At 33.2% G+C, this 25575-nt stretch overlaps 1 protein-coding gene and 1 long non-coding RNA gene across 5 annotated transcripts; one reads left to right on the forward strand and one right to left on the reverse strand.

Moving 5' to 3' along the window:
- The first annotated feature begins 436 nt into the window (after positions 1 to 436).
- Positions 437 to 24170, forward strand: LOC105832123 (hybrid signal transduction histidine kinase I). 4 transcript variants are annotated; one of them, XM_036282574.1, is made up of 4 exons: positions 437 to 745; positions 945 to 2227; positions 17149 to 17376; positions 23187 to 24170. In XM_036282574.1, the coding sequence occupies exons 2-4, from the start codon at positions 2033 to 2035 to the stop codon at positions 23514 to 23516; spliced, it is 753 nt and encodes a 250-aa protein (XP_036138467.1). In that variant the 5' UTR covers positions 437 to 745; positions 945 to 2032; the 3' UTR covers positions 23517 to 24170. The 4 variants fall into 4 exon arrangements, with proteins under 4 accessions (XP_036138467.1, XP_036138468.1, XP_012528241.1 ...); XM_036282575.1 differs by having other exon boundaries at positions 997 to 2227; XM_012672787.3 differs by lacking the exons at positions 437 to 745; positions 945 to 2227 and adding an exon at positions 16071 to 16222.
- LOC118644320 lies at positions 23761 to 25542 on the reverse strand. Its single transcript, XR_004962122.1, has 2 exons — positions 25230 to 25542; positions 23761 to 24792 (listed from the first exon to the last, which is right to left on the reverse strand). It is a non-coding gene; the product is annotated as an uncharacterized LOC118644320 (long non-coding RNA).
- Between the last annotated feature and the right edge of the window lie 33 nt (positions 25543 to 25575).

The raw sequence follows: 25575 nt of genomic DNA on the forward strand, positions 1-25575 counted from the left end.
ATGCTACTTCTTTATTAAAATCCAGTCACATAACATTCACATATATTACATATTTATAATTCTGATTTAAAGATTTTTGAGCAGATATTTTCCTTCCCCTTTTGCGTATTATAAAATCGCAAAATCTGCGACATATTGAAAGATATATCTTCGAAGTTATCATATTTTAAAACAAATCATACAAATCAGATTTAACAGAATCATATAAATGCAGCACGAATTCTCTGAAAGAAAGAAAAAGTAAGGAGGAAAAAAAGTCAAATAAATACGGCGTAACATTTAAAATTGTCTATTTCCTAGGATAGGATAGCCCCCGGACGGCGACGCTACTGAACGACTGGCCGGTCGGCTCGAAGCATCCTCCTCACACTCCCCAGAAAGGCTCTCTACCCCGCCATGCTATACTGAGGCGTGCTGCGCTGCGCTGTGCCGCGCCGCGCCGTGCCGTGCTGTGCCGCGTTGCGGTACGGTTTGCCATGCCATCCTCAGCCGAGTAGCGTGGCTAGTTGTTTCTTTTCTTTATTCCTTTGTCGGAAAGTCGGCGGCAAGTCTCGTTTTTAAGAGGCAGCAGAGAAGGTCGGGTGAACGGCGAGCGGCGGGATGTAGTAAGGGGAGGAAGGAGGCAAAAGGGAAACAGCAGCCGCCTAGCGAGGGGTTACGAGGGGGGGGAGATGGTAGTTCGGTGTGATCTCGGTAGGGGCAAAAGGGAGTCGGAGGGAAGGGGAACTCGACGCGCTGTTCGATGGTAAGAGGAAATAAAACGCGCGACTCAAAAACGCGAGTACAGACTAACCTCGAAATAACATCAATAGCATACACAAACTTCTTCCCTCCCCTCCCCTCCCCCATCTCTCTCTCTCTGTCTGTCTATCTCTTTCTCCTCTCTTTCTCTCTCTGTCCGTCTGTTGAATTCGAGTCATCTATTAATAATAAACTATTTCCAGATGCGTCTTGTGCCACCATCAGGAACTCAATCGCTGTTCTCTTTCCTTCTAGCTTCGCCTAAATGCTTTGATCTCGTCACTGATAAGTTATCCATTAAATAGAGTGAGAAAAACCAAAGCAATAATAATTCAAATATATTTAATTTTAAATTTATTCAGTGCATTTCTAATTCTATGGCAAATAAATATAAGACTCGGATGTATTGGACATTGAACTCAATGATGTTGTCAATTTCAATAATCTAATCATACAAAAAGAGAAGACATACATATATAGCTAAACACTACAACCCGCAGCATTAACGTTAATTATTGGAGAGACTCAGGGATGAAATTTCGCGGATGTCGTTGATTGGCTAGTTGATCGATCATTTGATCAACCGTCGACGATCGACCGTCACGAATGTTGCGCGCGATCACGTCGATTAAACGTCAAAAGGGTGAAGTAAATATTTATCACGAGAGAGAGATGAATTTGAGGAAGGGCGGTAGAGGCCGTGGAATACACGAAGGCCCCCAAGACACGCAGGATAGGAGAAGGCTATAATACAGTTTTGCCACGAGCGAACATGGCGAGAGCAACTCGCCTAACCGGCGTCGATCGGTTTTGCTTGGACTCTCTCGGCACCGCTTGCAAAAGGATGATACCGGCGAGAAAAAGAAAGAGAGAATAAGAGATAGGAGACGGTAAAGTGGAGGGACGAACGAACGAACTAACGGGCGGTGGAGCCTTGGTCATGTTACGGCGCGGGGGAAAAGAAGGAAACGGTCGGTGCGTTTGATCTCAGCCGCGGGCGCCGACAAAGCTTTCGTCCTCTCTCTTACAACGACGGACCGTCCCTTGGGTGCGCGCGCGAGAACGGCATCCATGTGTAGCCGGGACAGAAAGACTAAAGGAGAAGGAAGGAGGGGGGGAGACAGAGACAGAGAGAGAGAGAGAGAGAGAGAGAGAGAGAGGGAGGGAGGGAGCGAGTGAGAATGAGAAAGATGCAAAGCGGAAAGAAGAAAGAAAAAGTGAGCGGTGCGACAAAGGACCACGCAAAGAACGAGAAAGATGGAAGGAAGTGGCCGAAGTAGAAGAGAAAGAGATGAGAATGAAAAGAAGGATGATCATGAGCGGTTATCTCGACGAAGAAAGAGGGACGGAGGAAAGGAGAGGTACAAGGGATTTGTTCCACGATTCATCGTGCTGTTGCGGTCATTCTAGCATGGCTCTCTGCCACATCACTCTCTTGTGGCAATGGTACCCACACAAACACGCGCGCGCGCGCGCGCATCATCAGGTTTGTTATTAATAAATGTTCTTTCCATAGTTTGCGTTACAACTCAGATTTACTTCCATATCATCGCAATTTTGTATTCTCTATTTCAAACATTCAATCATTAATGATTTCCACCTATTCTGCTTTTGTCCTCGGTTAAATACGGACATGCGATCTGTCACATTGCGGAGAGAATGCATTGATGTTTATGACTTCTCCGCACGCGCATGCGTATGTATGTATGTGAATCAAAGTGTCCCAAAATTATCAGATCCTTTTTTTCTAAACCGAATTCTTAAAATATTCTAAGACAAATTCTCAAAATATTTAATACGAAGATATCGAGGTTACAACAAGAATAGTTTTTAAATTGTTAGTGAATTGAAATTTACGAATTGTAGAGCTGATATTTCGTGTATGGTATTATAACAAATAATAAAAGAGATACTATAAATTGGACTTTTTTAAGAACATTGAGATTTTATACAAATACCGTAATAAATAAATAATATTTTAAGAAATTATTTTTATTTCTATACAGAAGTACAATTTTTAATTTGCTCTAGGAAATTTTGCAAAGTTTGTAGAAAATTTTAAAATTTGACTCATCTCTGTTTACATTCGTATAGCTTTGTAAAAAAACAGTAGGTTATTTATTAAAGTACCAATTTTAAAAATAAAAAATTTAAGTTACAAAATGTTTCTTGAAATATTTCAATGATTATTTTAGGAATTACTCTCTTGAAATTTGTTTATTTTTGGAGATCAGAATGGGTGATCTTTTAATTTTGATGTTGAGTTTACTTCTTTTTCTTTTCTTTTTTCTCTTTTTATATATTATATCTCGATTAATTAAAATTTGTCCAAGGATATAAAATAAAGAAATATATTGTTTAATATTTCTTTATAATACTATTTTAGTTTTACTACACTATAACTCATATTTCTTCACTTTAAGTGAATTTAATATAAATATTATTAAGTCTTATTAGAATCAATAGAATAGAATTTTATTAAATTTAGTTTCAGTTGTATTAATAATAGTAATTAATTATATTATTAATAGCATAAAAAATTAATAATAAAATATTGGAATACTATTTATTAGTTATTAAAAGTTTTTATAGTACATTTATCTTACAGCATTTTTACAATAGTTTATATAAAAAAATAGATCGATTATTTCTGTGATAAGCTTATATCAAAATATTCATTAAAGATTGAGATAGTAAATTAGAAATTAAAATTTGATTAAATAGATTAACTCTAATTTATTTTATTTAAATTAGTCAAATTCTAATATCTAATAATTCGTAATACTCTCCTTTTCATAAAAAAGTAAAATTTTTATTTTTTTCAAGTTTTTGTATAATTATCAGATAATACCAAATTATTTCGTTATTCGTAACAATAAATGCTGAATTAACCGAATAAAATAGTTATCAGAAAAATTCCGCACATTCCTACCAAATCCGGCACATTCCTACCAAAAATATATTTTTTAATTATTAAAATTGTGTATATAGATTAAATTTATTCCATTTTATTAGAAATTTTAATATACACTTGTGTTTTAATGTAATCTTTTTTTCAGTGTTTTATAATAGCATAATTAATTATTTTATATCAAAAATAATTTTACCAATATTATTACAAAAATGTTTAGGAAACAAAAAGAAATTAATTTGATCATGAATTTCTTTTAATAGTTCATTTATTTATGTCGTAATATCTTACTATTGATATTTTGTGAAATATATTCCGATTTTAATTATGTGTATATAATATACGAACAGATTTCGAGAACCAGATATAATTTTTTAATAAAAGTATCATTGTATATTATATTCATATGAAAATCTCAATGTTGTTAAAGGGGACCAATTCATGTATTATAGATACTTTTATCTTTTGTCATACTTGAATTTGTCATACATCATACTAAAATGTTAGTTCTACTATTCGTGAATTTTGATTGCTAGCAATTAATTTTAGAAATTATTGTAGGTTCGATATTTTTGTCGATTAGAATTTTCGTCTTTGAATAGAAAAAAATTGCTCTTAAAAGAACATTGCGGCCGTTTTGGAAAATATATGCACGAGCATTTTAGAATTGTCACGATGGAGAAACGCATCAATCACATCGAGAAAAAGTGTACCGGAAAAGAGAAAGGAAGAGAGGGGAGAAGATAGATAGATAGATAGATAGATAGATATATAGATAGATAGATAGATAGATAGATAGATAGAGAGAGAGAGAGAGAGAGAGGGGGGGAGAGGGAGGGGGGAGGGGATGGGAGAGAGATGAGAGAGAGAGAGAGAAGAGAGAGGAGAGAGAGAGAGAGAGAGAGAGAGAGAGAGAGAGAGAGAGAGCGCTCTGAGACCAGCAATGATCATTTGTGGTTGATGAGAATTTCTTTCCATAATATATTACTGAATCCATAATAAGATATTGATTTGTCTTTAATAATAAAATACAATAATATAATTATACACTAAACGATAATGCGATTTTAACGTATTTGCACATACATTTAAATTATATTATTCTCTATTTTCTGTACCAATTTTCTTATATTTGATTCTTTGTTGTCCAACTGAGCATTTTGAAGATTCCAACGATATTTTAATTTAAATTCCTTCGGTAGACAGTAAATGAAAGAGATCGGTTTTCTCTTTTTAGAAAAAGTTGTTGATAGTAAGAATGTATCGACTAAGATACCGTATTTTATCACTTGTGTTGTACGACAGATGAAACTCAAGCGTGTGCCATCAATGATAGACGGATGAATTTGTTTTTTTTTTTAATTGATCACAATTTTTTTAGTTTTATTCGATATGTAATGTAATACGTTAATGTAAAAATTATTTTCATTAAAATAAATATATAATTCAAATCAGATTAAAGTTCGAGATTAGAGACGGAATTCAGAGACCGATCTTATTCAAGATCCATCTTAAGTACGATCACGTCAATACTATTATTTCATTGGTTACCCTGTATAAAATGTCTTATTGAAAAATCGTGTTTCGCATTCACGAAATTTTATCGTGAAATCTGCTTTGCAAAAATCTCGTGGCCGATACTTTTCAGTGCGATATTGGGAATAGAACCTTATGCCTCTGAATCCGATAACAATTAGCAGAAGAAATAAATCTTTTTTAATGCGAGAGTTCGCATTCATTTGAATGCCTCTTATTGCGATTCAGTGCGGAGAATGTTTAGAATCAAGTAAATTCTTTTGAATGCGAGAATTAATATTTGAAATGAATTAAATCCTTATTTAAGCAGAATTTAGAAGATATTTAATTGAATATCTTCTGAATTCTGTTCAATTCTGTTTTTTGCAAAATGTATATATTTTTTTATTCTTTTCAATTCGACGTTTTATGCAGGGTAAGTAAGTTTTAAGGGAGTCTTCCTCTGCTCAGGCACGGCATAACAAGTGGCACAGGGATTCAAGTAAAGAAAGATATTCAAATCATTTTGTCATGCATTCTTCTTTTTTGCTGTATATGGTCTAAAGTTAATAATGATGAATATAAGACAAAATTTGGCTATAAAGTACTACATTCATTACTGAAATAATTTTTTTTTTAATTGAAAATAAACATTCCTCACTATTATACCACCCTTAGATAACTAAATACAATTTGAAATTCGTGTTATATCAGTAGCACACATTTACCACGTGTTGTATTACTTCGATTATTGTAAACTTTTTTTATCTTATCAATTATTTCACTCAAACGAGCAAGTGTATTGTTTCAAAAATTCAACAGTACTTTTCTGGATAGCTAAAATGTATTGTTGTAAAATTTCATTAATATCCGTTCATTACTTCTACGTTTAATGTGACAATAAAAACTTGAAAATTTATCGATTCCCATAAAAGCCCATGTTAATAAAATATTTAATATCTAAATAACTAGCAAGTTCAGCTTTCTGAAATTTTGACAGTCAATTTATGTCACTAATTTGAACTTCTCTACAAAGTTTCATGAAAATCTGTTCATTTTGATTTAGTAGCGGAACTCCCTTAAAGGGATTCTGGAGTGCTTTTGAAATTTGATCTAAATTGATAATGTAGAGTCATTCATGCACATCATTAATGAGATTTCATATGTTTCTTGTATAGATTTAGAAATTCTTTTCCAGAATTAAAATATATGTGTATATTAATATCAATCTATGAATTGAATTTTATATTGAGAACGAAAAAATTTTTTTTTATATTGCTCTACTTATCGACTTTTTACACGTATATAACCTAAATTTTCGTTTTCTAATTTTTCAATTTGCGGAATGCAAATCTTTTTTTCTAGGCTTCTAATCTTATTTGTAATTGCATGATATTGTTAATGAAAGTTTTTACTAGGGGGCAACGGGACCATTTTATACATATAAACTGTACATTTTTTATATAAAACAAATATTGTCATTAGGTGACTAATAAATAACAATTTTTTTAATTTATCAAAACAAATCGTATGTCGTTCCCTTTATTTTTGTGCATACTTTAATCGTGTAAAAGGATTTTGCATTTTGTTATTGCAATTTAAAGATTTAAGTTTGCAAGAAAATGTCGGTAACTCTGTCACTCCAGGATCCCCTTAAGTCTGCTCGTGTATGATTCTTGAACTTAAGATTGGTCTATGAATTTCGTCCCAGAAAACACTGCAGAGAATTCTTTTTTATACGAGCTATTTCAAGGTTTATTTTATAATTTTTTTAACAATAAAACTGATAGTGACGAGATTAAGCGAAATGACAAGAAAAATGTAAAGGTTTAACTTATATCTGAACTCGTTTGTACATGGACAGTTTGTTTAAATACTGAAATCGATCATACTTGAAATCTTATAACTTGAGGACATATTCGCTCATTATATTGTATCTGTACATAAATTTCTATGATTTAAATGGCGTTGAATTCTAGATACATATATTTTTTTTAATTAGTTTATATTTTGTGCCCGGTCCAGACCAAGAATAATCCTACTTGTGACTTATTCGAGTGAATAGTATAAATGAGCAAAAATCATATTTTTACTCATAGATGAGCGAACGTATACAGATACAGAACGTATATTTCTCTTTCCATATTGAAAAGAAGAAAACATACTCTGAACTAAGGTAGTTAGTATGCTTAGGCATTAATGTCAGCGTGTGTACTCGGATGAGCCACAAGTAGAATCATCCCCCGATCTAGACTATAGAGATGTATCTCTCTATGGTCTAGACTACTCTAGACACGACATTACGCCATTACGGCAATGTTGGTATGATGGCCGAATTCCTAGGGATCCTCTAGCAAGGGATAAGACATCGATTTGTAGACTGCGGATTGGTTGGCCGCCATTAGTGGAATACTTCCGCTTCTAACAGTGGGTAGGCTTAGGTAGTATAATCAAAATTTAATATTATTTTATCATTTTTTATATTGTTTTGTGAGTATGCAATATTGTAAATCAAATAACTGCACCAATTCGAGCAAAAGTGGATATAAAATGTGCCACTTTTCAAGATCTTCATCACGCAAAAAAATGGCTGGACAACGTACAGCGTGCTGGATGGGTTTCCAAACGGTATTAACGTTGTGTGAAGTAAGAATTTATTATTTGTTAAATGATTTATTAATTTTTCTAAATCAACTCTTTAATCAACGATTAAAGTTAATCGGAGTTAGTTGAAGTGGCCTTAAATCTGTTTAAAAATTCCCGCGCTATTAACTCATTGACTTCCGTTATCCCATTAATGGCGGCTTTGTCTTATCCCTTACTAAGGCCGGTATTCATAGTCGGATCTTATATTTAAGATCATCTTAAGTACTGTCTTAAGATGCCATCAGCCAATCACAGAGTCGTATTAGCATCTTAAGACATTGCTTGAGACGATCTTGAAATAAGATTTGACTATGAATACCGGCCTAAAGGATCCCTACAATCTTGCGCCATCATCTAAACTAAACGGAACTAGAAATGTCGGTAATATCAACATGTCATAATGTCAACATTTTTAGTTTTTTGTTTTTTATATTATCATATAAGCTCTGTTTCCTGCATATATGCTAAACTTTTTATACTCGTCAAACTTGATATCGATACCTTTTGATACGATAACTTGAAGTCGATAATGTAGAGTTATTCGTTTATCCTTGTTTATAAAAACCAAACAAAATTACTGTTTTTAAAAAAAAGGTTAAAAAAGGTTAAAAAAGGTGCCAAACATGTGTGCATGTGTGTTTCTATAAAGAAAATACTATAAATAAAAGGACAAATAATTTTTCTCTACAAAAATAATGATATGAAGTAAATGCGCCAACTGATATAAGAACAGATATTTATACAACATTTATTTATTATTACTTTTCAATATTACAAAAAAGCATTTAAACGGGCTAATGATTAAATAATTAAATGATTAAAATCAACCAACGGGATTATAATGAAGCAAAAACTTGACGTGCTCGACTTGCATTTTTTCTATATTTCCAAGACTTTATGTTATTGATATCAATAAATATATACAGGAATGCAATTAATGTGGCTTGAGTTTTGTTTTATTATTTATCATCAGTTTTTGCTTCACTATCTGTTTTATTATTGGTAACATTTCTATTTTTTAAATAATTTTTTAGTAGATCTTATACGATTTTTTTCTGAGTCCTTTTCAAATATACTTAGCTAATTATATTGATCTTGTACCATTTTTGCGATTATGTATTTGACATATCTTTTTTATCTTTGTAAAGTTTTTGATAATAGATTATTTTTTTGTTATTTTATTTGTACAAATAATTTCCATATTGTATAACATTGATGGGTCATTGCGTTTTAACGGCACGCCAAGTTTTTGCTTCACTATAATCCCGTTGGTTGATTTTAATAATTTAATCATTTTATCATTAAGCCTGTTTAAGCATTTTTTCATAATATTGAAAAGTAATTATAAATAAATTTTGTATAAATATATGTTCTTATAATTGGCACATTTACTTTATATTATTATTTTTTTAGAAAAAACAAATTTTTTTGTCCTTTTATTTATAGTATTTTCCTTAAAGAAGCACACACGCACACACCCCAAATAGCACAAAACATTTATAAAATATTTATAAGAAGGAAAAATATTTATGATAAATATGTATTTTATACATATTTTTATGTCCGAGTGTTTGCCAGGTATAAAAAAAATTATGAAAAATATTTATAAATATTTCAAATAAATGTTTATATTATTATTATCAAAAAATATAAAAAATATTTCGAGTTCATGTATCATAAATATTTTTCAGTACATTTTAAAAATATATTCTATATATTGTTAATAATAATGTTTGTATCATTTCTAAATGGTTTATGAAAAATAATTATATAATCTTTGAAGAATATTTTATGAAAATAAATTTGTAAAATATTTATAAATATTTATAATAATATTTTTTGTTATCTGGGACGCCTTTCTTTAACTTAAAAAAATTTTTGTTTGGATATCACATTTTATAGTGTTAAGCATCTTTTTTTACAGACTTTATATATGTTTTTTAATAAAAGTTTTCTTGGGCATGTTTTTTATTCTTTCTCTTTCTCTCTCTCTCTCTCTCGCTCTCTCTCACTTTTGATTATTCTGCGACCTTTTAGCTTTAAAATGAATAATATTAATACTTAATAAAGGCGGACATTATGGCCATAATTTCTATTTGAGGTTATAATTTTCAAACAGCTGGCTTTTTTATTTCGTTACTTTCTGAAATTCTAGTGCATTTAATAAGCTTTAATAACAAAATGTCTTGATCAATTAAAATCTATCCATATTCGAAGAAAAAAAAAGCATCCGAAAGCATGCGTTTTGGCCATATTAAACGTGGGGTGAGTAATATGGCCAACTATAAGAAAAATGTACAAAACAGTAATATTTTGCAAAAGTGAGATAATTTTAATTGTACAGAACATAAACATTGAAACATTTGAAACGTCGGATTGAGGTTAGCCGGCTCGCTCGAATCTCGGGCTTGCTTTCTTTCTCTCTCTCTCTTTCTCTCTCTTTCCTTTCCACTCTCTCTACGTAACGCTGTCGTGCTCTCACAATCACTATTTTCTTGCTTCGCTGTTATTGTCACTCTCAGCACTGGCGTACTCTACATTCTGTTGTATTGGCTGCTCTCTCGTTGCACTGGCTGGCCATATTAGCCGCCGAGCATACATTTAATAATGTGCATTATAATTACAAAAATAATGGGCAAAGCACAATAAATTTATCATAAAAATATAGCCATGGTTTAGATTTTGAAATGTGTAATGAGAAAAGCCAAAATTATTTTGTTTTAATTTGAAAATCTTGCTTAGTTGGAAGTGCGATATCTGACTTTGACATGTATATTTTGATGGTTATGGAGAACAAACCACAAATAACAACAAAATAGAAAGGTTCTTGTTACCAAACTTCAAGGATAGCTGCAATAATTGGTTTTTATACATTATCGATGTTTATCAATGTTTAGAATATTTAATACGGACATTGTGGCCATATTACCCGCTTGGCCATAATGCCCGCCTTTACCCTACATTTCTTTAATATTAGAATTCTTAATTAGAACTATTACAAAAGGGACAACATCATTTACGCAAAGAGAGAGAGAGAGAGAGAGAGAGAGAGAGAGAGAGAGAGAGAGAGAGAGAGAGAGAGAGAGAGAGAGAGAGAGAGAGAGAACACACACACACATATTATGTACATACATTTTTTCCTTATATGTATGAGTGTATTATATACGCTCATACGTATATGTATACATATAAAAATACATATACATACATATAGACATTATTATGCAATTCTCTATTTTGTTATTACCTGATATTCCTCCTTATTTCTTTCTTCTTACTTCTCTTTCTTCCCCCCCACTCTCTCTCTCTCTCACAGTCGCAACACATGGAGCCTTTTTTATGGTTTTTAAAAATAATTTTTTTTATAATGTTTGACAGCTGTCAAAATTCAGTCGCAATGACAGTTACTCTCGCAGCACGAAGTGAGTCAAGCAAAAAAACGAAAAAATGACGTGATACATAGGCTGACGCGCACTTTACAGCACACACGAATTTTTTAATGGATTATTAGACTAGAAAATTACAGGTGCGCGCTATGCGCGCGCTATTTAGCTTTTTACTTTATGAAAATAAATTGCAATAATAATTATATAAATAATCATTTGCTAACTTTGTGATGACAGTCTCTCACAAAGTTATTACAGTAAGACTACCAATTAGGGTTGCAGAAAATTGATGACAACATTTCAATAGATGAAACTATTGATTTTACTTCTTTTTTTTATGTTTTGAATAATAACATTATATAAAAAATTGAAAAATACATTTTTGGAAATGTATAATACTATAAAATTATATCATTATAATAATACTATGTTAATGTCTTGTTTACTGGGCAATTTTTTTCTTTCGGTCTTCTTCCCTCTTTCTTTTTTTCACTTTTTGTCTCTCTCCTCGCTCAACCTCTTAGTTTTATTTTATTTATTCTTTAACTTCAAACAAAGTATCTTTCTTCCTCTTTTATTAATTTAACATTGACTGCTCTTTATTTCTTCTTTATGTTTAAATTGTAATATTAAAATACACATCATACAAACATACATAGACATCATTATATAATATTATTGTTTATTAGGTAATTATTTAGATTAAGGGACACCGCGCCGATGACCTGGACCTTGAGATATGTTGTCAAGGACATGACTCTGAATAACTTTTTCTTATAACTTAATCGGCTATCATTGTTCGTTAAAGAGTTATTAACAAAAGAAGTTTGAAAAATATTCATGTAAAGTAGGCAAACATACACACACATACACACACACACACACGGGACTGTCCCGATTGCGCACATAAGCGATTGGACACAGTAGTATTTCCCGATTGGACACGGACCCGATTGGACACGTACTCAATTGGACACAGATCCGATTGGACACAGACCCGATTGCACACCGACCCGTTTGCACACGGACCCGAGTGCGCACCGATCCGATTGCACACGACCCGTTAACCAAATAGTGACGTAAAATTGGTGAGTTAGAGTTAGGAAAATTTACGGTGAGGGGGTGCAGAAGGAGAGGCGGAGCCCCTCCCCCGCCCACGCGTTTCTTTTTTTACCTTTCCGCGTGCGCGCGCGCGCGTGTGTGTGTGTGTGTGTATGTTCTATTTTACATGAATATTTTTTAAACTTTTTTTGTTAATAACTTTTTAACGAACAATGACTACCGATTAAGTTATAAGGAAAAGTTTCTCAAGGTCATGTCCTTGACAACATATGTCAAGGTCAAGGTCATCGGCGCGGTGTCCCTTAATCTAAATAATTACCATTATAACCCAATGTTTTATTTATAACTTTATAAACCTCAATTTTCCCTCTTGTCTTCTTTCTCTCTCTCTCTCTCTCTCTCTGTCTCTTTTTTCATCTTTTTCTGTTTTTAAATTTTTGTTTTTTTAACCCCTCTATGCCCAGAAAGCTACGATTTTTTTTTTAAATTTTGTAGTAAATTTTTATTGAAAACGTCAAGGGATCTCGATGAAAATTGGTATTTTATAACTTTTAGATCTGTTGTTTTCAAATCTGGTGTCAATTTTTTTATTTAACAAATCAAATTTTTTATAGTCATTTTTAGAAGAAAGTTTCCATAAATTAGATTTTTGTTTTGCATAAATTTTATTTTCTTTTATGAAGCTGTTATCCAATCAAGTTGAAAATCTGGATAGAGTGGTATAGATAAATTTACTAAAAGACAGTATTGGTTAGACATTGAAATTTAATATGGTGGACTTAAGATGCACGAGCAACAGAGCGCTTCTCCTTTTTCCCCCGCCACCGGTAGCAATACTTGATACAGTGGGTCGTGCTCATAGATTTATTAGAATAGACTGCTTATGAGGTGCAAAAACGGTGGTGGGGGTATCCGTCACTGAGAAAAGGATAACTGTCATTAATATGGGTTGCTATCTCTTTCTAGTGGGCGTAACTTCGTAAGCATCGAGGAAGGTCCGTTTCATATTCTACTTCGCATACGCAGCAACTCAACACCATTATTTCAATTATTTAAATAAAATTATTCACATATTAGACTCACTAACCCCAAAATATTTGTTTTAATCATTCGATCTCACATGAAGCTCACATCGACACACGCATCCTATGACAACACACTCACGTTCTGACACTTTTATTGATCGTTATGCTTCCTCATTATTCTGCATTAGAAAGAGATAAAACCTCATATTAATGACAGTTATCCTTTTCTCAGTGACGAATACCCCCACTACTTTCATAAGCAGTCTATTCTAGTAAGTCTACGGTCGTCGATCTCCCTCCCTATCCAGTGCAGATACTCACCGAAACAGCTGTGTCCTGTGAGCACCTGCACTAACCTAAACGTGAGGGGCCCGTGGGCTTGACCCACCCAGTCCGCGAAAACCGGGCGAATCGCCCCGACGATCCTCAGCCCCCTCCCCCGCGGGCGAGCCAGTTGTTTGCCCCAGAGAACCAAGGAGCGCCGCCGGGACTGGAGATTCCAGACGCCAACCGCCCGTTAAAACCTAATCTAATCTTACCTAATCTAAACCTGCATTGTCAACCGAGTCCTCGAAATAATATTGTTTGCAGTTATGTAAAAAATATCTTTTGTTGATTTAACCTTATACATCTTACTGAAACAATACAATAAAATTTACTAGAATCTTCCGTACAATTAACCAAACGTTTTTCTCAGTGTGAACATTCGCTTAAAAACAGTACTAGAACCTATGTGGATGCGATCAGAGATTCGACGTAGAAAATACGTAAAAATTTTACGAACTTTAGAAACATCTTCGTAATATACACGACTCTCTAAATTTCTCGGAGTGAAACGTCACTCCAAAAGAAATTTACTCTAAGCGATAGTGAAATACGGCTACTCGAAATGGAGTGACGTCTTACTTCTTATAAGAATGAATTTTTCACTCGATAAGTGATCTCTTCATTTGACTAGAGTAAATGCCACTTTTCTTATAGCAAATTGTTCACTCGATTAAAATGAGTAAATCATAAAAGTATTATGTGGCGATCCTTTTCCACATCAGGCAAGAAGTTAATTATTTCTTGTCTTAATCGTGCTGCGGGTGGTCTTTATATAACGCGTCCGGTGCACCTTACTCCCGAGAGAGTTACGCCGCCTGTCGACAGCGCCATGCACTAACTGACGGACGAGCGCGTGGCGTTTTAAAATATCCATGTAAATCCATAAATATTTCTTAACAAACATATCTACAGAAAATCTAATAGATATTTCGAAGATAAAAGAATTCGATGCAATGATAAAAAAAGAATATTGCATCCACGTGGATAACTTGTGGAAAAACCTGCGTCCACATAATCCATGTAAATCACGTGAATTTCACGTGGATGTCACGTAACTGTTATTAGGGTAAGTCCCATGACAAAACAAGTCGCGATATTGAAAAAGTGTTAACGCAGTTCCTGGCAGCGTTCCTAGTAATAATTTTTGCAACGAAAATCATTTTATTATAAGCAAGGAACATATTATAAACATTATATTACTTGTTATAAACAGACATATTCATATTAATGGTTTTTTGCGTAGAATCGATTAGCGTGGTTTATTTTAGTTTAGGATAATTATTTGTTAATTTATTTATCTTAATTATTTATTTACAAAAGTACATAGTTATAAAGTCATAAATAATCAATTTTTAAATTCTATTTATTGCGTAATCATCAAAATATATCAATAATGAACCATAAAGCATTAAAAATTTAGAGTTAGAGATTTATATAGAAATTTTTTGTATTAAAAGATTTTATTTAGTTAAGTAAAAGAACTCTTTATTTAAAACAAGAAAAATAAATTTTTTTACATAAATAAATAATTTCTTTAAATTTACAAGTTTAATTAAATTTAGTTTATTAAAAAAATAAATATTTATTTAATTACACTTTTCACATTAAAAAAATTATTTTATAAAAAAAATTTTTTATTTTATTTTATACAGGATTATTATAATATAATAATTATAGTATAATACAGAATTTTTAAATTAACAAAATCTTTATTAGAATTATAAAAATCATAATTACAAAAATCACTTTATGTATTTAAAAATATATATATCGTTAAATTTATAAATTGTCTTTTTAAATTAAACTAATATTTCTTTTACTTAAGAAAAACAATTCAAAAAAATATATTTTTTAAATTCTAATAAATTCTTTCCTTAGTGGTATTTGTTTTAGACAGAAGAAAAACGCGATGTAAATCAGCATGATGACATTCGTTGACCTTTCGTACATCGAACATGCAATGGTGACGTGGCAATGAACCGTGATATCAATGTTTAATAGTGGCAGCTAAAGCAATTCGCGATATTGGTTCACTCAGAATTTTAAATCAGTATTATATCAACAAATCACTGTGAGAAAGAAAAGGGATTCCTAATCAAAATAATCTATAATTATATCTTGTGTGTATATATTATACATATACATCGTGTAATGCGCGTCGTAATGTATATGCTGATGTCATTCATGAATCAAAATTCCCACTTCAGTTGATTAATATTATTACGAATATTAACACGTTGATCGCGCAGCATAAATTGTATGGTTACTGTAGGACTTAAATCCGTGATTTGTCGCAAATCATCTATTAAATATCTTTGTTAGTATTAAAAACTTTGACAAATTATTTGTAAAGTCATGCTAAAATTAAGTGAAGAAAACTCATCCATATCTGCGAACTCCGCAGTAACTTATCCATCATCCATATATGAATAATGTGCGTTCAACGTGTTAATGAAATTCATCGGACACCGGATGAGCAGAGGTTACGTGTCAATAAATTGCTTTATAAGGAAACGACTCTGTAATGATAGTTCATTAGCTGGTACGGTTTTTCCCTGTTAATCGCGGCTTTCTGGCAATTCCTTCGTTGATATTGTGTCAGTACTATTGTAAGTAAAGCGAAGCTACGATCAATCCGCAAACTCAAAGACTGTTTTCTTATTATTAAATTTTGTAATAAAAAATATTGTATATTAATCCTTTTTATATAAATTAATAAAAACTTAAAAATAATCTAAATTCATAAAATTCCTACAGTTTATAAGGTGCTGTGTAGTTGAAAAATTGTGATTTGTACAAAATTATTTCAAGACTTAATAAATTTATTATAATTTACAAAAGGATTATATCATATATGTATATAAGATATAATTAAGGAAACAAAAAATCATTCTTTAGTATTATATCTTTACGCATATCTTTAATATATTAGTATATACATATACATATAATCTAAAATATTCTATAATTATTTGCAATTAATATTTTGGCAATAATTTAAGTATTAATTGACAATAATAGTTTATTGGTTAATAATTTACAAATATGAATCAAATATTTTACAGACACTGACTTATATTACACTGCAACAAAAGAAATCGATAGAATCTTATCAAGATATCCTTTCAGGATTTTGCAATTTTCAAGATATTTAAAGATATTCTATAAGACTTTGGACATATAAGAGATATTAATATAAGATATACTAATGTCCGCATTTAAGGAAATATAGAGACATCGCAAATTTAAGTGAAATATAATCTTACTTGTAAAATATTTGTGATTGTTGCATAGTAAAACCTTGAACATATATAGTATATGCATATATACATATGCGCAAGCGCGCGCACGCATCCACATACACAAATTATTTCATATATCCACGGTGATTTCAATATATCCCAAATTTCCATTGCTCTATAGAATTAATCTTAACAGAAAAATTTACAAAAATTTAAAAAAATATATTAACATTTATAAATATATATATTTTTTACATATTATGTACAAAATAAATTCTTTCTTTAAACGATAGATGATGAAGATACTGTTGGTCATTGTCGCATTGCTCGCTATTGAAGCTCAATCTCATCCAGGATGGCAGACTTTCCAAGATGGAAGAGGAAACAATCCTAATCGTGGTCCACCTTGGGCATATCCACAGCAATATCCACAGCAGTATCCACAACATATAGAAAATCAAAACAATGGATTCAGTTCTGACATTGAATGGGTATGCCAAAACCCAAGGACGAAAGATATGGTATGCACTTAATTATTGTAGTTACAATCATATAGCATCATTTTTCAACCTTATTTAAATTATTGCATATTACATAATTAAGAAACAATATTTGTCAAGAAACATTATTAGTTTCTTTTTCTATTAGAATATAGTTATATTAAATACTACCACAACACGACATTCAAAAATAAACAAAATTTATTTCCTTATTTTGTTTTAAAAGTGATTTTATTTCAATAATGATGTCATATTGATTAAAATGACAATACATTCAATATAAATCGTTAGATTGTATTATGTATGAAAGTAGTATACTAATTATTTTAGAAAATAATTTTTATATACAACACTTATTTTTCGCTCATCTTTAACCTTAAGGTGAGTTTCTACCTAGAGTTTATTAATTGAGTTATTCATGGACACTATAGATAAAACATACTATAATTTAATAAGCAAATAGTTGTGCTTCACATTTATTAACCCTCGAAGAACACACCTATTTTTTCGATCACGAAGAACACTGTAGGTCAATCTGACCCTCCACTTTGATTCACCATTTTAAATTAACGAGTGTAATCAGCTTGAAAAAATTTCCAAATACACTTGGAACATTGTTAAATCAATTGATATAAATAAAAAGTGCTGTTGGAATTATTTACATATTTAAAAAAATTCACAAAAAAATTATTTTTTGAAAAAAATGTAATTTACGAAAAAAATTGTATTTTTTTATTTTTTTAAATATTTCTGGCTAAAAATTTAGGTGTGTATTCTTGAAATGTAGTAGAATCAAGAAAAAAATTGTACTTCAGTGTACCTTAAAAAAAGGTATTTATTTTGTTAGGCAATGAAAGTGGTTTTTAAGGTAAAAAAAATCAAACATTTTTGTGAAAAAATTTTAGAAAAATTTATTTCTTATTACATATATGTGAATACTTCATTATTACAATGACTTGTGATAAAAGTTAACTTATTTATCGTCAGCGTCGGCTTCACTATAATCTGAATACGACGTGTCAATGTTTGACTGTACTGACACATTATCCTCTTCAGAAGAACTATTGCCATCGAAATATTCTTGCTCGACATTAAGGCATTCTGAATACGTGGCCGCAAACTATATGCCATCGTGCTCACTATTGAAAAACCGACGCTTAGTACACAACAAAGTCAGAATGACCCTGCACCGACTTAGAATAATCCCCAACACCTATTAGGTGTTGCGCTGTACAAAAGGAGCATCTTTATTATTCTTAACATATAGTTATTACATGTAGAAGGTCTCAGGTCCGCCAATTTCCAAAATGCTTTCAAGATATTTACAATCAAATTCGAGGTAAGGGTCAAATTGACCCTATGTGTTCTCCGAGGGTCAATTTAACAATTTTATATTATTAAATTATATTATACTCATACTAGATTATACTTACTGTTGAGGATGATATTGAATTTATTGAGTGAGTTCCAGATGCGCACAGTAATAAACGGACACAGCAGGCTGAGTGAAACGGACACAGTAATAAACGGACACAAACCAAACGGACACAGTAATAAACGGACACAGTAACAAACGGACACAGTAACAAACGGATACAGTAATAAACGGACACAGACCAAATGCGCACACTGCACATGCGCACGGACCAAATGCACACACGGAAAGTCGCAAACATGTGATGCAGTGAATGCTTTGCACGCACACGCACACGCACACGCACACGCACACACACGCACACACACACACACACACAAACACATGGCGGGTGCAAGGGGGGCCTTCGACCCCCCTCCCGCACCCACCCCGTCCAAGTCGCTAACCTATGTGGACTTTACTCTGCTTGCAATGTACATGGATTGCATTTGGTCCGTGCGCATGTGCAGTGTGCGCATTTGATCTGTGTCCGTTTGTTACTGTGTCCGTTTATTATTGTGTCCGTTTGTTACTGTGTCTGTTTCGCACTGTGTCCGTTTGTTACTGTGTCCGTTTATTACTGTGTCCGTTTGGTCTGTGTCCGTTTGTTACTGTGTCCGTTTCACACAGTCTGCTGTGTCCGTTTATTACTGTGCGCATCTGGGACGCTCCCAATTTATTGATTGTAGCAAAGTATTGCTTAGAAAAAGACTCACAATCAGTAAAGTTAAAATTAATTAAATTATTAGACATTATAGCATGAAATTAATATTCAAATTGTTTTAGAAAGACTTTTATATACAACACTTTTATTTTTTGCTTGTTTTTGGTCTCAGAGTATATTTATTGTAAAACTTAATATAAATTAGATAATTTTCTTAATGTTAAAAATATTTTTTCTTCGTACCTTATTCACATTTTTATTTAAGAATTTTTGGTAATTTTTATTAGAAGGTTAAATAAGTTCTCGCTGTTTTTTCATGAAAATTAATGCTTTATTTTTAAAAATCAGTAAAAAAACTGTCATCTAAACCCTGCTAAAAAAAAAGATAGAACTTGATAGAAAATATTTCTATGATGTTGAATCCGAGATTTAGTTGCGGTTTTTCCTATTGCCGATCACATATTCCAGACAAATTGTCAATCATTCTGGGTAATAATAATCCGATATACAGTTTTTCAAATATAATATAGTGGACAGTATATCACGTTTTTCATGTCAACCTTTATTGTTGAGGCCAAACTCGCTTAAGTTTCGGTGAAATCGACTTTAATGGCGAATTCGATTAGGTGCACCAGTGCGCCCTCGTTTAGTGTTTCGTATTCTGTTGCCTTGTATTCAGAATGGGAAAAACTAAACTGCACTAAATAAGGGCGCACTCAGTGCGCACTAGTGCAATCCCTTTTATCGTAAGAGACGGACAGAACTTAATAGAATTTGTATGACATAGTCCCCATAAACTATGATGTAATTTTCAAAGTAGATTTTCATATACAATATAATAATCAGTAAATTATGTTTTTCATATTAACCTTAATTATGAGTACGAAATTTTCTTTATTATAAATCCTGAATGCAACCTGAGGATGCAGTCACATGGGGCCAGCGTACAGCGTACCGGTGTATGGCGTAAAGGAATTAAACCAATGTCTGTGCTAACAAAACGGGCGTCTTCAAAACCTTAATTGTGATTGGTCTAATTCCTTTACGCCATACGCCGGTACGCTGTACGTTGGCTTCATGTGACTGCATCCAGATAGGTTGTGTATGATATAATCGTAATAAACAATCAGATAATTATGATAGAATTACAAAACTGGTCACACATGATTGAACATGATAGAAATTCTATCATTGCTCGAAAAGCTCTTGATAGAACTGGATATAGCTATATAAGTTATCATTGATGTTGAATAATGTTTTATACAGTTGTATTTTTTTTCTTGAGCAGGGAAGTATTATCCATCGCTAGCCACTACTTTTTCTCATTTTTCTGGCAGCATTTGAATTTCACGTCGGAAAAACAATACGTCTTTTGAGGCTATCCAAGAGTCGACCCATTTTTTGGCATCTTAAGAATCGAAGTGCTGCTCAGCTAGGCCATGTACCATCGATCGGAACAAGTGGTAGTCAGAAGGAACAATGTCCGGTGAATATGGCGGGTGGGATAGGACCATAGACTTAATAGAATAGACTACTTATGTGATGGAAAAACGCATATATGTAATAAGACTATATTGCTAATGTCGGACTTATCCCATAGGAGGAGTGAGTGAAATCAAAGAGAGATAGATGTAGTGAAAATCATGTACCTGCGTCGTTGTGCACAAACGTAGCACATGGTTAGCAGGCACGCGCGGGACGCGCGATAGCGGGAGCGACTTTTGCGCGTGTGCAAAACTGTCAAAGTACATCAAGTCGCACCGTAATGTTTTCACCCTCTTCCGAGCCCAGTTAGCAATATATGAGTATTACATATATGAAAAAACGGTGATGAGGGTACCTGTCACTGACAATGAGAAAAGGATAACTGTTGTTAATATGGGTTGCTATCTCTTTCTAGTAGGCGTAACTTTGTAGCAGCGAGAAAGGCCCTTTTCATATTCTACTTCGCATATGCAGCAACTCAACACTATTATTTCAATTGTTTAAATAAAATTATTCATACGTTAGACTCACTAATGCCAAAATATTCATTTTGATCATCCGATCTCACATGAAGCTCACATCGACGACACGCTCACACTCCGACACCGTTATTGGTCGTTATGCTTCCCCACGAGTGGATATAATTTGCCTATTTTCGAAATAGCCACGCGTAAATTTGACCACATTCGAAATGGCCACGTTTAAAATTACCACGTTCGTAATAGCCACGTTTGGAATGATTTTTTCTTGTTTTGCGGAAAGTTGCAAACCCATGTGGTGCAGAGAATGCTTTGCACACACACATACACACACACGCGCGCGCGTTTAAGGGGGGCCCTTCGGCCCCCCTCCCGCACCCACTCCGTCCAAGTCGCTAACCCATGTGCATTGTACTGGAAATTATGTAAAACGTACGTGGCCATTCCGAACGTGGCCGTTTCGAACGTGGGCAAATTGAACTCCGTGCAATATTTCTCGTGGCCGTTTCGAACGTGGGCAAATTGAACCACGTGCAATATTTCTCGTGGCCATTCCGAACGTAGCCATTTCGAACGTGGTCAAATTTACGCGTGGCCATTTCGAAGAGTGAGTCCCAGATGCGCACAGTAACAAACAGACACCACCAATCAAATTCTATAAATTCATCCTAACCCTAACCAACCCAGCAATCTGATTGGTGGTGTCCGTTTGTTACTGTGCGCATCTGGGACGCTTCCATTTTGAACATGGCCATTTCGGACGCTCCTCTTCCCCACTGTTCTGCATTAGAAAAAAATAGAACCTCATATTAACGACAGTTATCCTTTTTTTAGTGATGGATACCCTTATTACCTTTATAAGCAGTCTATTCTAGTAAGTCTATGAATAGGACTCCCCATTTAAGCGTTTCCAAGTAGATTTTCACCAGTTTTGCAACATGTGGTCGAGCATTGTCATGCTGCAAAATCACTTTCTCGTGTCTCTGCTCGTATAACGACCGTTTTTCTTTCAATGTTCGGCTCAAACGCATCAATTGTAGTCGGTAACAATCTTCCGTGATGGGTTTTTATGGAGTAATACCTCTAATTCTTCGTCTTCAAACTTTTTCAGTGCGTCAGAGCGTTTTTTATCTTTAACATCAAAATCATTATTTTTGAAGCGTCTAAACCAATCTCTGCATGTTGTTTCCGACAGAGCATGGTCGCCGTAAGTCTTAACAAGAATTCTAGTGCTTCAACTGAAGATCTTTTTTGAATAAAGTAGTGCAATAAAATTCCCCGCAAATACTCTTTTTTTGGCACGAAATTTGACATGTTTAACACTATGAAAAACAAAGTTGTTTACACTTCGGCGAAATGACATATACTGAATTTCAAGCTTGCTTATATAGTACTTCTGTATAAATGCGTCACCATCTTAAACTATACACAAACAGTTCTGGTAATGCCATCAATTGGAAAATAGCGAGAACTTATTCAACGTCCTAATACTTTTTTAAAAGTATCTTTACAGCATTTTGGTTAAAGAACCTCATTCTACAATAATATTTTCCAAAACTTAGAAAAAAATTCTTAGTATAAATATTAATCGGAAAAAATCGATGAGCGAAAAATAGTCAATTAAAGTTATTAATTGAATTTGGTAAATATCTGACAAAACTTTCAAAACATTTTTAAATTAAAAAAACATTGCAACATAAAAACTGCATACAGCAATATAACTATAAACATTAATATGATTCTAATTAAACATAAGTATGGTTTAAAAAACACATCTCATGTTTTGTAGATGATTATTGCCTCCGATAATACGCGACATACGCCGCAACAGCATCCCGGTAGAGGACCGTGGTGGCAATGGCATAATGTTCCACCAGGGCACCAAGGAGAGCATCATCGCGGAAACTATTGGACTCAGCCAATCATCATTATCCAAGAAACTTCGAACTCTGATAAAAATCAAACACCATTGCCACTTCCAACAACAACAGAAACTTATAATAATAATAATAATAATAATAATAATAACAATAATAACAATGACAAACAAACAACAACACAATTTCCGCCTTATCATGGCGGAGAAGGATCTATTGATATTAGAATTGGAGAAAAATAATAAGTAAGCTTACATAAGTAAACGTAAACTTAATATTTAAATAACACTATATATATTTCTCACATTTTTAGTTATTTATAAGTTTTATTTTCTGTTACATTGTTTTAATATTGTATTGTTTATTAGTTTTCAGTAGTGAGCAATATGAGTTCATGTTAATATTTATGAATACACATATATTTTTACTTCAAATATGTATATATTATATACATATTAATACTATGTTCTTATTTCTGATTAGTCATTTACGTTTTAAATACGCGCGTTTCTAAATGGGTAAAATCTGATTGGTTGAAATTTCGGTTCCACTCCACATGCCGCCATTATGCGCAATTTTAAAGGAAATTTTTTAATTTCCTTTAAAATCTCAATGTAAATGAATTATTTTTATTAAACTAAAATTTAATCAATCTATTAATCAAAACCTCCCTTTAATTTTCCCCCTATCACATACAAATATATAATACTTAAAAACTAATTTTTTTAAATACATAAAATAAAAATAATAAAATAAGTAAGCTAACATAAGCTATTAGGCTCATACCCTAAATATAGACCACTTAATCTCTTATTTATCTACTCATTTAAATTTTCTAAAACCAAATGATAGGCCTGAAAAAGGATTATTTTGATAGAATAAACCATGTATATTATAAAAATATACTTTTATTATTCCCCAAATTCATTATCCCCCTCACCTTTTATACGTCCACCATGGTTCCGAGAGGCAGTTTGTCGCGTTCTTCAAAGAAGGTTTCACAGGGTCCTACGATTTGTTGCCCTCCCTGTGCTGCTGCAACGGGTTACCGGGCCACAAAAGTCTCCCTCCAACTAGATCCCCTCGAACATTCTCCCGCGAAGAGCTGGCCAGACCGCACGGAGATTCGCGCGCCCGATTCCAGTTTCCGCTGCCTGTGCTCTTGCATCTTGAGCCTTGAACGCTTCTTGCTTTTTTGCGCGAGTCCCAGATGCGCACAGATCGAAATACCATCAATCAAATTCTATAAATTTATCCCAACTTTAACTAACTCAGCAATCTGATTGGTGGTGTCCTGCTGTTTCGATCTGGGCGCATCTGGGATGCTCCCCCTTGCGCCGGGTCTTGAGCGCTTCTTTCTTCTTTCTTTGGGATCACGGAGGAGGAAATTAGCTTCCGTGGACTCTACGCTCTTTAAGCTCCCTGTCCCCTGTCTCGGCATTCGCCCTATGTCCTACGGAAAAACCACGGTCAAAAACCGTGAGAAACGCAGTCCCAGTACTCCCAACTCGAACGTATCTGAAACAATTTAAAAGAAAACAAACAAAAAAACCAGAACGTAAACTAAAAAAAAAACATCTTTCAACACGCACGCGTACAGGCTCAGACTCGTATCGGCTTTGTTAACAGAAGTACCCTAATCTCTTTTGTAAAAAAGAGCTAAATGATTGGCATGCACAACTTTATTTTTTTATGAGAAGATTTCTCTATACTATATAAAATATCTCCCAGTCTCTTCTTAATTTTCCAAGGTCCCTCCCAAGGACTTTGCAATTTCGAAGCTCTTCCTGTAACACGTCGAAGATTATAAAACTAGATTTTCTGTCCCAGTTCGAAGAATACCCGTCTCGTTCGTCGATCATATCAAAACTTTGCGTTCTTGGAATTAATTTGAAGACGTCGGGCGAAACGATGAATTGTATCAAGCCTATTCCTGAGTCCGGAAATAAAATTACCTTCTCCCTCCTCTTCCACTTTTAAAGGTGAACAACCCCTAAAAAGATCCAAAAGCAGACGAAGGTCCTGACCAGAATACATTTCTGCCGGCGTCGCTCCAACAGCCTCTTGCTTCGAAGATCGAAAAGTCAGTAAAAACAAAGGAATCCACCCGGACAGCACAAAGACGTCTAACAGACAACTAAAAGATGACAAATTTTCATCATGAACATCTTTTAGGTAGAGCTTATAGTCGACGAAAAGACGACTAAAAGACGACTTAGGCCAGTGGCTCGATTCTTGAAGTCATTCGCAAGAGAAACGTATACGCAAATACTCGCTCTAACAGAAAGTTGTAAGTTTATT

This window comes from Monomorium pharaonis, chromosome 2 (assembly GCF_013373865.1).
Source record: "Monomorium pharaonis isolate MP-MQ-018 chromosome 2, ASM1337386v2, whole genome shotgun sequence".
NCBI lineage: Eukaryota > Metazoa > Arthropoda > Insecta > Hymenoptera > Formicidae > Monomorium > Monomorium pharaonis.